Source organism: Manis javanica, chromosome 1 (genome assembly GCF_040802235.1).
Source record: "Manis javanica isolate MJ-LG chromosome 1, MJ_LKY, whole genome shotgun sequence".
Lineage (NCBI taxonomy): Eukaryota > Metazoa > Chordata > Mammalia > Pholidota > Manidae > Manis > Manis javanica.
Window position 1 is genome coordinate 164,630,134 of NC_133156.1, and position 15,423 is coordinate 164,645,556.

Genomic DNA, 15,423 nt, shown 5'->3' on the forward strand with positions numbered 1-15,423 from the left:
TCTTTGTATTTCTGTGGTATCCATAGTGATTTTTCCTTTCTCATTTCTGATTCTGTTTATGTGTGTAGACTCTTTTTTGTTTGATAAGTCTAGCTAGGGGTTTATCTATTTTATTTATTTTCTCAAAGAACCAGCTCCTGCTTTCATTGATTCTTTCTGTTGTTTTATTTTTCTCAATTTTATTTATTTATGCTCCAATCTTTATTATGTCCCTGCTTCTACTGACTTCGAGCCTCATTTGTTCTTCCTTTTCTAGTTTCATTAATTGTGAGTTTAGACTGTTCATTTGGGATTGTTCTTCTTTCCTGAGGTAGGCCTGTATTGCAGCATACTTCCTTCTTAGCACGGCCTTCACTGCATCCCACAGATTTTGTGCTGTTGAATTATTGTTGTCATTTGTTTCCATTTATTGCTTGATCTCTGTTTTATTTGGCCATTGATCTATTGATTATTTAGGAGCATGTTATTAAGCCCCCATGTGTTTGTGGGCTTTTTCATTTTCTTTGTATAATTTATTTCTAGTTTCATACCTTTGTGATCAGAGAAGCTGGTTGGTATAATTCTCAATCTTTTTTAATTTACTGAGGCTGTTTTTGTGGCCTAATATATGATCTATTCTTGAAAATGTTCCATGTGCACTTGAGAAGAATGTGTATCCTGTTGCTTTTGGATGGAGTATTCTGTAGATGTCCGTTAGGTTCATCTGTTCTAATACATTGTTCAGTGCCTCTGTGTCCATACTTAATTTCTGTCTGGTTGATCTGTCCTTTGGAGTGAGTGGTGTGTTGAAGTCTCCTAAAATGAACGCATTGTATTCTATTTCCCCTCTTAATTTTGTTAGGTGTTGTTTCACATATGTAGGTAATCCTGTGTTGGGTGCATAGATATTTATAATAGTTCTATCCTCTTGTTGGACTGACCCTTTTTTCATTATGTAATGTCCTTCTTTGTCTCTTGTGATTTTATTGTTTTGAAGTCTATTTTGTCTGATACAAGTACTGCCACTCCTGCTTTTTTCTCCCTATTGCATGAAATATCTTTTTCCATCCCTTCACTTTCAGTCTGTGTATGTCTTTGGGTTTGAAGTGAGTCTCTTGTAGGCAGCATATAGATGGGTCTTATTTTTTTTATCCATTCAGTGACTGTGTCTTTTGATTGGTGCATTCAGACCATTTACATTTAGGGTGATTATCGATAGGTAAGTACTTTCTGCCATTGCAGGCTTTAGATTCGTGGTTACCAAAGTTTCAAGGGTAATTCCCTTACTATCTAACAGTCTGATTTAACTCACTTAGTATGCTATTACAAACACAACCTAAAGTTTGTTTTTTTTTTCCTTTTTCCTCCTCCTCTATTCTTTATATATTAGGTATCATATGCTTCACTCCTTGTCTATCCCTTGATTGACTTTGGGGGTAATTGAGTTGATTTTGCATCTGTTAAATAATTAATCGTTCTACTTTGCTGTGGTTTTATTTCCCCTGGTGACATCTATTTAGCCTTAGGAATACTTCCATCTATAGCAGTCCCTCCAAAATGCACTGTAGAGGTGGTTTGTAGGAGGTAAATTCTCTCAGCTTTTGCCTATCTGGAAATTGTTTAATCCCTCCTTCAAATTTAAATGATAACCTTGCCAGGTAGAGTATTCTTGTTCCGAGGCCCTTCTGCTTCATTGCATTAAATATATCATGCCACTGTTTTCTTGCCTGGAAGGTTTTTGTTGAGAAGTCTGATGATAGATAGCCTGATGGGTTTTCCTTTGTATGTAATCTTTTTTCTCTCTCTAGGTGCTTTTAGGTGTCTGTCCTTATCCTTAATCTTTGCCATTTTAATTATTATATGTCTTGGTGTTGTCCTCCTTAGGTCCTTGTGTTGGGGGATCTGTGCACCTGCATGGCCTGAGAGACTGTCTCTTTCTCCAGACTGGGGAAGTTTTCAGCAATTATCTACTCAATGACACTTTGTATCCTCCCTTTTGCTCTCTCTTCTTTTTCTGGGACCCTTATAATGCATATATTGTTCCGTTTGGATTGATCACACTATTCTCTCAATATTCTTTCATTCTTAGAGATCCTTTTTTCTCTCTGTGCCTCAGGTTCTTTATATTCCTCTTCTCTAATTTCTGTCCCATTTACCATCTCTTCTACTACATCTAATCTGCTTTTAAATCTCTCCATTTTATGTTGCATTGCAGATATGGAATTTCTTAATGATTGAATCTCTGTCCTAAATTTGTCCCTGTGTTTTGTTGTGTTTTTTAAATTTTTTATTAAGGTATTATTGATATACACTATGATTAAGGCTTCACATGAAAAAACAATGTAGTTACTACATTCACCTATATTATCAAGTCCCCACCCATACCCCAATGCAGTCACTGTCCATCAGTGTAGCAAGATGCCACAGATTCACTATGTGCCTGCTCTGTGCTACACTGTTGTCTCCATGATCTTCCACACCATGTGGACTAAACATAATACCCCTCAATTCCCTTCTCTCTCCCTTCCCACCTGCCCTCCCACACCCCTCCCCTTGGTTACCACTAGTTCATTCTTGGAGTCTCTGAGTCTGCTTCTATTTTGTTCCTTCAGTTTTGCTTCATTGTTATACTTCACAAATGAAGGATATCATTTGGCACTTGTCTTTCTCCGCCTGGCTTATTTCGATGAGCCTAATGTCCTCCAGATCCATCCATGTTGTTGCAAACGATAGGATTTGTTTCTTTCTTATGGATGAATAGTATTCCATTGTGTATATGTACCACATCTTCTTTATCCATTCATCTACTGATGGACACTTAGGTTGCTTCCGTATCTTGGTTGTTGAATCTGAGAAGTTGTATTCTTTGGGTAAATTCCAAGGAGTGGGATTCCCAGGTCAAATGGTGTTTCTATTTTTAGTTTTTTGAGGAACCTCCATATTGCTTTCCACAATGGTTGAACTAGCTTACATTCCCACCAGCAGTGTAGGAGGGTTCCCCTTTCTCTTCATCCTTGCCAGCATTTGTTGTTCTTAGTCTTTTGGATGGTGGCCATCCTTACTGCTGTGAGGTGATATCTCATTGTGGTTTTAATTTGTATTTCCCTGATGATTAGTGATGTGGAGCATCTTTTCATGTATTTGTTGGCCATCTGAATTTCTTCTTTGGAGAACTCTCTTCATATCCTCTGCCCATTTGTTAATCAGGTTATTTGCTTTTTGGGTGTTGAGGCATTTAAGTTCTTTATATATTTTGGATATTAACCCCTTTTCGGATATGTCATTTACAAATACATTCTCCCATACTGTAGGATGCCTTTTTGTTCTGCTGATGGTGTCCTTTGCAGTACTGTCCCAGAGTTCTTGAATATTTTTCTGTACCTCCATTAGCATGTTTATGATTTTTATTTTGAATTCTCTTTCAGGAAGATTGGTGAGTTCAATTTCATTTGTCCATTTTTCTGGGGTTTGTGAGATTTTGGTGTGAACCATGTTCCTTTGATGTTTCATATTTGTATGTGGTGCCCTCTAGTGCCCAGAAGATCTACTCTCTGGAGCTGCTCAGCCCCAAGAGTGAGGTCAGGGCTTGCAGGAGAGCGGAGCTGGTGCCTGGGGAGAGGAAAGAGCTGTTCCCTGCTTTCTGGCTTCAGTACCTGTCTCTAGTGTCAGAGCCAGTGGGCTGAGCACAGACGTGTAAGCCTCTGCTTTGCATCTGTAGCTGTCATAGGCGCAGCCTCCCTCTGGCTGGCCTGACGCCAGCGCAGTGACTGCCAGTTTGCGAGCAGGTGCCGGTAGGCCAGGAGGAAGGTGCAGTAGGCTCCCTTTAACAGTGGGGGCCCTTGCACCTGAGTAGCCAGGTGTATGGAGCACCTGAAGCTCCTGAAAGTTCCCAACCTGCTGGGTAGAGTACGCCGAGACAACCTTGTCCACTATCCCTTCTCCCACACAGCAAGCTCTGTGCAAACCCTGTCCCTTCAGCAGCCCTCTCGCTGCTAGGAAGCCTCTCAGAGCACCTGCCTTTCCTTTATCCCAGAGCAGCTGGATATGGATATCTGTCTTCCACAAACGGCTGGAATCTCAGTCTCAAGTATTCCACCTGTCTTAGCTTTCTAACCCCACTAATCTCCAGAGCACCATGCAATGTAGGTTTGTGCTCCCAAAAAAGATCTCCAGGGCTGGGTGTTCAGCAGTCCTAGGTTTCCACCCCACTCCCTGCTCCATTTCTCTGATTCCTGCTGGTGAGCCGGGGTGGGGGAAGGACTTGGGTCCCGCCAGATTAAGGTTTTGGTATGTTACCCTGTTTCGTGGGCTGTTTTCCTGTTGTGTGCAGTCTGGTGCAGCCTTCTTTCCTGTTGCCTTTTTAGGATTAGTTGTGTTAAGTGTATTTTCGTATTATATGTGGTTTTGGGAGGAGTTCCTGTCTCACCTCTCATGCTGCCATCTTGAATCTTTTTATCGCTTGTCCTGCTTTGTGTTTTTGATTGTCTTAATCCCAGGCACTGGCTCCACGGCAGGTCCTGGACTTGGAGGACCTAGTTTTTACCCAGGGGAGCCACTTCATGGCCAATAAACGCTGTCAGCTTCCTGATGGTTCCTTCCGTCGCCAGCGTAAGGGCTATGAAGAGGTGCATGTGCCTGCCCTGAAGCCAAAGCCCTTCGGCTCAGAGGAAGTGAGTAAATTGCTTTTCTTAGTTTTCTACTCAATTCACCTCCCGTCCAGTTTGGATTCCAATCAGTCCACCAAAATGTCGCCTTATGTCATAGTGTATTCGAGAAGTGGAAGCTGCCTCAGTTTTCCCATTTGTTTTTCATGCCCAGGGAACAGTATTGATCTCCCTGGTTTGGCCTTCAGTGCAGAATTATGCAGGCAGGTTGCCAGGAAGTGCTATCCTGGCAGTCATACAAAACACCACATGCTCAAGGGTGCTGCCAATGTGACACAAATGACATTTCCTCCTCCTAGCAACTGCTTCCAGTGGAGAAGCTGCCTAAGTATGCCCAGGCTGGATTTGAGGGCTTCAAAACACTGAATCGTATCCAGAGTAAACTCTACCGTGCTGCTCTGGAGACGGATGAGAACCTGCTGCTGTGTGCTCCTACTGTAAGCTCTGCCCCGGCTGCTGCTGCTTGTGGGATGTGGTGATATTTTGGGTGGCGACATTGTTCCTCTCCCCCCATATCCCCCAATTCTTATTTTTTGATGGAAGAGACAATAAATGGTGGGATAAAATTTCCAGGAAACAGTCCACTCTCTATTTTGGTGATAATCCTGTGGATATTAGGGCAGTGAGCACACCCAGCTCAACAGGCCTCCTCACCCTTGATCTCTGTCTTAGGGTGCTGGTAAGACCAATGTGGCCCTGATGTGCATGCTCCGAGAGATAGGAAAGCACATTAACATGGATGGCACTATCAACGTGGATGACTTCAAGATTATCTACATCGCTCCCATGCGGTCTTTGGTGCAGGAGATGGTGGGCAGTTTTGGAAAGGTAAGGGGGTGGAACTCCCCTGCAGAAGGTACTTGGTGCAGCTGTCAGTGTATTGGGAAGAAGCCTGGTACATCTCTGCTGGTTGTTTTGGGACATCTGTGAAATGCCTCATGTGGTGTTTCTTTTCCACTTCAGAGGTGGAACTTGACTCAGGTACAGAGTGTTTCTGAAAAAAGAATGTGCTAGATCTGTTGTACTCCTTGCATCCTTCTTTCATCCTCTCCATAGCAGTTTTCTACAGTTGTTGTTTGCATTATTGGAAGATTTATAAAACCCTTATATGGACGTAGTTGACAATCGATCTAATGGTGTTATTTCAGGTCCTGTTATCTACATGTTCCCATTTCCTGCTCTTGTGTGCAGAGCTCCTAGACATCCTTGGCTTCATTTGCTAGTATAAACTTGGACTTGTTCACCTGATACTCCCCCAGTGGGTGGATACCTACTTCCGATACCCTGTGCTGAGACCTTCCAAACAGGAGTGTGGTGTCAAGGTCCATTCAGGCATTCCTGCCTTGACGTGTCTTTCCTCCCACAGCGCCTGGCCACGTACGGTATTACTGTTGCAGAACTGACTGGTGACCACCAGCTGTGCAAGGAGGAGATCAGTGCCACCCAGATCATTGTCTGCACCCCCGAGAAGTGGGACATCATTACCCGCAAGGGTGGGGAGCGCACCTACACCCAGCTTGTGCGGCTCATCATTCTGGTGAGCCGGGACACTGGTGGGAGTGGAGGGGCTGGGTCTGGTTGAAGAGGCTACTGCTAAGGGTCTCCTCAGGGCCCTTCTCTAGTCACAAACCTTTGTAATGACAGCTGTTGTCAGCATTGCTGTTAACCATTAAATGAGATCTCACTTAACTGAAAAATTTCCTAGTGGGTGAATAGTGATTTCTATATCATTATTATGTTGCTGTTTTTTGGAAATTTGTAGTGCTTTATTCCTTTCACCTATTTCTCTGATCCTCCAATTCCCCACCTCTGTAGCAACCACCAGTCTGTTCTCTCAAATTGTATTGTGTTTATCTTTCTCTTTCTGACTTATTTTGTTTAGCATAGCCTTTAGATCCATCTGTGTTGTCACAAATGGCAAGATTTCAAAGATTTCATTATTTAAATGGCTGTGCCATATTACATTGTGTCTATATACCACATCTTTATCTGTCTATAGCCACATGTTTATCTGTCAGTGGACACTGGTTGCCTCCATATCTTGGCTGTTGTAACGAATGCTGCAGTAAATATAGGTGTGCGTGTATCTTTTCAAATTAGTATTTTCTTCAAGTAGTGTGAGTGGAATTACTGGATTACATGGGTTTTCTGTTCTAATTTTTTGAAGAAGCTCCATACTCTTTTCCATAGTGGATGTACCAGGTTACATTCCCACCAACAATGTACAAGGGTTCCCTTTTCTCCACTTTCTTATCAACACTTACTTTCTTGTATTTTTTATAGTATTTTGATGGTATGAGGTATTATCTCATTATGGTTTTGGTTTGCATTTCCCTGATTATTAGTGATGTTGAGCATCTTCATTTGTCTCTTGGCCAGCTATATATCTTGTGAGTATTCAGGTCCTCTGTCCTTTTAATCAGATTGGGTTTTTTGGTGTTGAGTTGTATGAGTTCTTTATATATTTTGAATATTAACCCCTTACTGGATTTGTCATTTGGGAATGTATTCTCACATTCAGTAGATTGCCTTTTCATTTTGTTGATGGTGTCCTTTGCTGTGCAGAAGCTTTTTAGTTTGATGTAGTCCCACTTGTTCATTTTTTGCTTTATTTTCCTTGTCTGGGGAGATGATCCAGAAAAAAATAGCTAAGGCCGCTGTCTAAGAGTTTGCTGCCTGTATCTTCTTTTAGGAGTTTTATGGTTTCAGGTCTCACATTTTGGTCTTCAATCCAAACTGAGTTTATTTTTGTATACATTGTAAGAAGATGATCTAGTTTCATTCTTTTGCATGTAGCTGTCCAGTTTTCCTAACGCCATTTATTGAAGAAGCTGTCTTTTCTGCTTTGTATATTCTTGCTTCATTTTTCATAGATTAAGTGACTAGATAAGTGGGGGTTTATTTCTGGACTTTCTCTTCTGTTCCATTGATCTATATCTATTTTTATGGCAGTAACATACCGTTTTGATTTTTATAGCTTTGTAGTATATGCTGGAATTTTAAAAAAGTCTTTTTGTTACCAGTGGAATGTGTTGTTTCCCAGATTCTTGTCTTTTTGAAGGAAAATTCAATCAAGAGACAGACGTAGGACAGTTTTAAAACGGCAGGAATTTATCAAGCAAAGCATAAGTACACTCTGAAGAAGGGCAGAGAGCAGGTTGTCTGGAAACCAGAAGCAGCGCTCCATTAGGGTTAGGGTTGGTTTTTAAAATGGTGGAAAGTCCCTCCCTGCATCTTAGGTTATTTAATTGACATGTTAATTGATGATTTCAGGTTATATAACCTTCCTTGGGCACAGCAGTCCACCCAGAAGTACCTAAGCAGAAACGAGTGGTGGGGCTTGGGGTGGAGGTACAAAACCACAATGTAAAATTTTTTTTAAATTTTTTTATTAAGTTATGATTGATATGCACTCTTATGAAGGTTTCACATGAAAAAACAATGTGGTTACTACATTTACCCGTATTATCAAGTCCCCACCCATACCCCAATGCAGTCACTGTCCATCAGTGCAGCAAGATGCCACAGATCCACTATGTGCCTTCTCTGCAGTTTAGGGTGTAATGAGTCCTGAGGTCACTCTGGATCACCTTCTGGGTCTTAGTGCTCTGGTGCCAACCCAAGGTGGTGGTCTAGTGGAAGTTCTGTTGGTCATTTTACATGTCCTAGGCCCTAATAAGGGAGGAGACTAAACCATAAACAGGTGGGGTTTGGGGGGACAGTCTGCCATCTGGCAATAAGGGGTAGGTAGGTGGGAACAGGGAGGACCTTGTCCAAGACAGGGCAGGACCTGCTCATGTATGCTTAGCTGCCTGACATTTTTTTTTTTAAGAATATGGCTTTTTTTAATGCGGTTTTTTTTTAATAGGTTACAAAGGAAACACATACAGTTTAAGAGGCTGAGATTTGAAATAATGTTTTACAATAAAGTTTTATAGATTTTTCTCATAAAGGTCTGGTTCATTTCTGTTGGTTCTACTTCTAGAATATATATGGATCTATTATGAAAATTTTATTTTTTTCATTTTATTTTTTAGTTAGCTACTGCTGGTATGTAGAGAAGGTATTGGTTTTAGTGTTAACCTTGTGTGTTTAATCACCGTGCTGAACTCTCAAATTGGTTCAAATAGCACCAGTCGATTCTCTTGGACTTTCTAGTTATATACACTTCCCAGAGAAATTTCCTCTGTTCAGTTTACTAAGAATGTGTATACATGTTGTATGTGTATGTTTTAAAGTCAAGAATAGGAGTTGAAAATTTATTAAATGCTTTCTGTACACAATAAAACCACATGCTTTTATTCTTTGTTAATAAAATATTGCTAGATTTTCCTAATGTTGAAGCTTCTCCCTTTCCTGGTACAACTTCATCTTGATCATGAGGTATTGTTTTTTTAAAAATCATACTTAAGATTTTTACTTCCTTGATTATAGTGGTACTGAATTACAGCTATTTTTCTTTGTGTTATCCTTAGATAATGTTGGTATCAGCCTTGTGCTAGCCTCATAAAATGACCTGCCATCTTTTTTTTTTGTTCCCATTGAACGGTAGATGGGAATTATCTATTCTTTGATAGTTTAATTGAATACTAGTACAACTTTTTGATCCTCATATATCTTTGAAGGGTGGGGTTGACCTTTGATTACTCTTTCAATATTTTGTATGATTATTAGTTTTTTCAGGTTTCCTATTTTTTTGTCCACCAATTTTGGTAATTTACAACTTTATAGGAAGTTCTTTATGTCTCCATGCATACTGGTATAAAATCTTGGTGACAATGTGAAGCAACTAGAACTTTCATATATTACTGGTGAGATAATTGCATGACAGTGTCTTACAAAGTTAAACATATACATATCATAGGACCAAAAATTCCACTCATCTAGGATAAATGGAAATATATACCTACACAGATATTTACATGAATTTTCATAGCAGCTCTATTTATGTTCATTAACAGATGAATTGATAACCAAATTGTGGTATATCCATAGTAGAGTGGTACTCAGGAATGAAATGAAATGAACCATTGATATTCACCATGAATGGATTTCAAGATAATTTTGTGGGTGAAAAAAGGCATACATACTATATGATTCAAATTATTCAAAAGTCAAGAAAAAGTAAAAGTTTCATTATAGAATTCACATCAGCCATGACTGGGGGGCCAAGAGCTAGGGGGAAGAGACTGAGAACTGACATAGGGAATCTTCCTGGTTGGCAGAAATATTCTCTACCTTGATTGTGGTCGTGGTGCCATATCTCTAGGTTTCTTATTTTTCCTTTTTCTGGTTTAGTTGTATTAGTATTTTCTGCCTTTTTTCATCCGATTGTTTCAAATTATGTTCTATTTTGCTTCATTCCGTGGCTTCCCAAAGTTTTTTCACCATCTCCTTGGGCTGCTTGAAATTGCCCACAGTTCACTGATGCTCTGTTCATTTTTTCCTTTAGTTTTTTTCTCTTTTTACAGTTTCATTTTGCAGTTCTATTGCTGTTTCTTCACGTTTACCAATCTTTTCTTCTGTAATGTCTAATCAGCTATTAGTCCTGTTCTCAGCACGTACGGACCCCTGTCCTCCATAGGGGGAACTCATCCGCGTGAGCAATGGGGCGAGTCCCCGGGAGGGCACCCTGCACGCCGCCAAGTGTTGGCCTGCACGCGTACGCCCGTTGCCAGGGGCGGGCAGCGACCAGCGGGGCACCAAGGTGCGCCGCGTCTGTTACTTCAGTCCAGCCCCACGCATTCCCCGCTCGGAGGGCTGGGTGCCCTCCTTCTGCCTCGGAACGTTTCCACCCGAGGAAGTTGGGACTCGGGACTCCGGCCGCCTCCCCAGGTCCTTGAACCCGCGGCTCGCGCGCTGTCAGGAAGGGACCCAGACGGAGGGGCGGGGGTGCCACCCGAGCAGATGCGCCGCCCGCAGGCCACCCCCCGCTGCTCGCGCCCGCTGCCCGCTGGGGTGGTCGCCGCCGCCTGGGCACCCGGACGCCGACCCCGCTTACCCCGCTTTCCCGCGATGCCTGGCCCTCCGCGCTGAGCCCCCGCCGCATGCCTGACATTTTTATGTATGAAATACTTAGAAATAAGTTTAAAAACAGACGAATTGTTACTTCCCAGAGCATTAAAGGCTTTTATAAATAAATAGTCTATTCTCAGAGGGAATGAATAAGGAGTCAGGATATGTATCCATATGCGCCAAAGCACCTGGGGAGGAATGACTGTCTCAAGGTAGTTTCTTTATAAGTTGTGAGGGAAAGCAGACAGCAGACTTCACAGGTTGATTTTCAGTGTTCTAGAGCAGGGGTTGTCCATCTGTGGCTGCTGGTTTTCACTTCACTGGAATATAGCCAATTCCCGTTTGTTTACAGCTGCTTTTGTGCTACAGGAACAGAATTGAGTATTTATACGGGGACTGTATGGCCCACAAGCCTAAAATACTGACTTTTTGGCTCTTTAAGAAAAAGCTTGCCACCCTCTGAGCCTTGCTATTCAAAATCCAGTTAGAAATGCAGAGTCCATGGTCCCACCCCACACCTACTGGTATACAATCTACATTTTAATCAAATCCCTCCCTGCTGCATTTGCAGGCTGAGATTTGAGAAGCACTGGTTTAGGCTACATAAACCCCTCTGGGGTGCCTGGTATCTTTGCTTGGTCAGGAAAACTGTGAAAAGGTGAAGCCTTACTTGATGTAAATAAGGTCTGATCCAAAGCTTCATTTAACTCATTACCTGAAGTTCCAGATTTTCTTTCCAGAAAGTGTTGTGTTTCACTGAACTGTAATAAAGCAGCTCATGGTCAGAGCATGGTATTTCCTGGGATAGTTCATGGTGTATATTGTCCCATCCTTTGGGTTTCTCTGGCTTGGTGTTTCTTGTCTGAATTTGACTTACTAGGTATGTACCTACAAAGTGGGACTACTCCCAGGAAAAGGGGCTACATTTCTTTAGTCTTAGAGGTAATATGCTGCCCTCCTCTTCCTAGGATGAGATCCACCTTCTCCACGATGACAGAGGTCCTGTTTTAGAAGCTTTGGTAGCCAGGGCCATCCGAAACATTGAGATGACCCAAGAGGATGTGCGACTCATCGGTCTTAGCGCCACCCTCCCTAACTATGAAGATGTGGCCACCTTTTTGCGTGTTGATCCTGCCAAGGGCCTCTTCTACTTTGACAACAGGTATAAGAAAGACTAGGAGAAGTTTAACCAGGGTGACCTTCCTGCTGTCCTTTCCCTTTTCCAGGAAGCTCTATTGGATTGAGTTTTAGAAGGGCCTCTGGGTTTTAGTATGATGTGAGTCCAAAAAATGTTTTGCTCCCCGGAGTGGAAAGAACTGTTTGTTTCTTCAGTATTCTGGCTAAAAGCCTCATTTTGTGTAATTGTTGAACTTCTAGCTTCCGTCCAGTGCCTCTGGAACAGACTTACGTGGGTATCACAGAGAAAAAAGCAATCAAGCGTTTTCAGATCATGAATGAAATAGTTTATGAGAAAATCATGGAACATGCTGGAAAAAATCAGGTCTGTCTGTGGTTTCTTGTTACTGTTGAACTCTGTTCTTTTGAATTTTTGACCTATCGATAGGCAGGATTGCCAAAGATAGGACACAGTGCCAGTTGTCAGTATCAGGGATGAAATAGGATATTATTACACAATCTGTGTCCCTTGAAAGGATAATAAAAGAATACTACAAACAAGTCTAGACATAAATTTGACCACCTAGAAGAAATGGGCCAGTTTCTTAAAAACCACCAACTACCAAGACTCGGCCTCCATGAACTAGACAACCTGAATGGTCCTATAGCTATTAAAGAAATTGAATTTGTAAACTCCCCAAAAAAAGAAACACTCAGATGCAGGTAATTGGCTATTTACATTATCAAGGGTCCTTCCATAAAAGATTTGGGTGTCCTACAATAAATAATACAAACACAGTAAAAATAAAGGTGAAAAATGAAAGCTAGTCAAAGAGGACATTTTACTAGAAAATACATTTTTTAAATTTAATTAAACCTTGGGTTTAGCTATATTAACCAAAGCAAAACTAAGGGAAAGTGATAAAAAGAAGTCTAAGAATTTTTGTCTGATAAAAAGCATACTAATTTAGATGAAGAGACAAATCTTTTTTTGGCACTAAATACTTGGAAGACTTCATTTTCTACAAAATGGTGCTAGTCTCATAAGTCTTTTTATCAAGGCCAAGTACCCATTAGTTCATATAATGCTTTAGTTGCTATTCTGTGGACACATTCTTCAGGTAGCTTAGAATCTTGTCATGTACCTGAACACAAATTCTTGGGATTCATGAATTTGCATCCATATGATGTCTAAAGTTTTCATTAAAGATAAGTTGCTAAAAGTCAGTTTCCCAGTCATAGGACTGTGTCATTGTACCGTCTTGGCTTCTGAGCCCATGTATGTTCCTGCCACTGCCGCCCTTTAAGACCTTGGCCTCTGGCCAGTAACAGGGCAGCCCCTGCTTCCTGCTGCTGGTGCCCAGGGCTGTGGGAGCCACTGTGGGAGCTGTGTCTCTTGACTGTGGCAAATCATGGTTTCTGCTTAGGTGCTGGTGTTTGTCCATTCCCGGAAGGAAACTGGGAAGACAGCCAGAGCCATCCGGGACATGTGCCTAGAGAAGGACACTCTGGGTCTGTTTCTGAGAGAGGGCTCAGCCTCCACAGAAGTCCTTCGGACTGAAGCTGAGCAGTGCAAGGTGAGGAGAGACAGGCCCCGCTCTCATTCCTACCTGGTAACTGGCTCATTCTGAGGTTGTCCAGACAGTCCTCTAGGACTGCATCTTGCTGCTAATGGTGAACACTGGTTAAGGTCAACTGTCTGGATGTGGTTATGTGAAATAGGTAAGGGGCAGGAAGAGCATTATGTGTGAAGGGTATACTTGGTAATCTGGGAGTTTCCATAGGAAGGCTCATCTCATCACCTGTTCCTTTTCTGTTTACAGAACCTGGAGCTGAAGGATCTTCTGCCCTATGGCTTTGCTATTCATCATGCAGGCATGACCAGAGTTGACAGGACACTTGTAGAGGATCTTTTTGCCGATAAACACATTCAGGTGAGGGCAGGCAAAGAGCAAGCAATAGAAGACCCAAAATGTCAAAAGTTGTTCCCTATGTTTACACCTGGTACTTCATTGTTTCTGGCTCAGGCATCCCAGGTCCAGAGGGTTGTGGTAGATACAGTAAATACAACTTCATGCCATCTCTCCCAGTTCTTCACATACTGCATGAGGGAAGATGAGTGAGTTTAGGAAAGTGTCTGAGAAGTGTAACAGACCAAGTCTGTTGGTGACTCCAGTCATTGCCAAATAAGGCCTCATAAGGAAAAGACCTCGTTCATTCCCTCTCAGGATAGCCTGTAGTTTTAGTATTTCTAATTGTCTATTAACCTCAGGATCCATCTCAGTCCTGCTGGAAGCTCTGAGACCAGTTGCCTAGACAAGTTGGGGATATTGACCCTCTGGTAGTAACATTTATTTTTCTTACTACCTTGCTTCCGTAGGTTTTAGTTTCCACCGCAACTCTGGCTTGGGGTGTGAATCTCCCCGCACATACAGTCATCATCAAAGGCACCCAGGTGTACAGTCCAGAGAAGGGGCGCTGGACAGAACTTGGGGCCCTGGACATTCTGCAGGTACAGAGCCTTTGTTCTTATTCTCAGCTGGGAAAAGTACCCCATGTATAAAAGGCAAGGGTGCTGGAAAGATGGCAGACAGAAGGTGAAATTCTGTAAAGTCTGGAATCAAGCCCTGAAATTCTGTGCCCGTATCGCTCTTGATGTGCTGTCTCTGACCTAGATGCTGGGACGAGCTGGGAGACCCCAGTATGACACCAAGGGCGAAGGCATACTCATCACGTCTCATGGCGAGCTGCAGTACTACTTGTCCCTCCTCAATCAGCAGCTTCCTATTGAGAGCCAGATGGTGTCAAAGCTGCCTGACATGCTCAATGCAGAAATTGTGCTGGGGAATGTCCAGAATGCAAAGGTAGAGGAGGGCTCTGCCCTGGGAGCTTCTTGCCTTCTTTAGAGAGGCCAGAATGCCAGACTGTGATGGTCTCTGTTGTGGAGGTGTAGGCCACCAGCATCAGGGTTCTCCAACCCTGTGCCCCACCTCTTCAGTACTGGTCAGCAGTCTCATAAGCTTGGGTCTGTGACTGATGATTCCCCTTGTTACCAAAATCTTAGAAATGAGTCATCTGTATAGTTGGGAATTTATTTCTAAGTGATCCCTGGGAGCTTTTATTTGGACCTCAGTTTTCCATGCTGACTCAGGAGCTGTCTCTTATAGGATGCAGTGAACTGGCTAGGCTATGCCTACCTGTATATCCGAATGCTCCGATCCCCAACCCTCTATGGCATCTCTCATGATGACCTCAAGGGAGATCCTCTGCTGGACCAGCGCCGACTGGATCTGGTTCATACTGCCGCCTTGATGTTGGATAAGAACAATCTGGTCAAGTATGACAAGAAGACAGGCAACTTCCAGGTGAGGGGGCTGAGGTATTGAGCAGAGGTCTCAGCAAAAACTGTAGCCCCAGGAGACAGTTTTTCAAAGTGTTTTCTTAATTTGAATACTGCCTAACTAATTGCCCACTGATTGGAACAGTAGAAAAACAGGTGAGATTGGACTGTGCCCTTTGACCTAGGAACTTTTGAAATGGTGTAAGAAAACCTGATGGTGCTTCCTTCCTGTAGCTTGAGTTGAGGCGGCTAATCTAGCTATCTTTTTGGGGCATCAGTTCAATGTAGGTCAGCTTCTTGGCCCATCTT

General features: G+C 42.5%; 1 protein-coding gene across 1 annotated transcript in view; it reads left to right on the forward strand.

Moving 5' to 3' along the window:
• SNRNP200 (small nuclear ribonucleoprotein U5 subunit 200) overlaps positions 1 to 15,423 on the forward strand; it is a 42,582-nt gene that overhangs the window by 13,638 nt on the left and 13,521 nt on the right. The window contains exons 11-21 of the mRNA XM_017660040.3: positions 4,476 to 4,649; positions 4,943 to 5,080; positions 5,316 to 5,471; positions 6,010 to 6,180; positions 11,627 to 11,820; positions 12,036 to 12,159; positions 13,202 to 13,351; positions 13,598 to 13,708; positions 14,155 to 14,286; positions 14,450 to 14,638; positions 14,942 to 15,139. Coding sequence (XP_017515529.1) covers positions 4,476 to 4,649; positions 4,943 to 5,080; positions 5,316 to 5,471; positions 6,010 to 6,180; positions 11,627 to 11,820; positions 12,036 to 12,159; positions 13,202 to 13,351; positions 13,598 to 13,708; positions 14,155 to 14,286; positions 14,450 to 14,638; positions 14,942 to 15,139 — 1,737 coding nt within the window. The remainder of the gene's footprint in view (positions 1 to 4,475; positions 4,650 to 4,942; positions 5,081 to 5,315; positions 5,472 to 6,009; positions 6,181 to 11,626; positions 11,821 to 12,035; positions 12,160 to 13,201; positions 13,352 to 13,597; positions 13,709 to 14,154; positions 14,287 to 14,449; positions 14,639 to 14,941; positions 15,140 to 15,423) is intronic.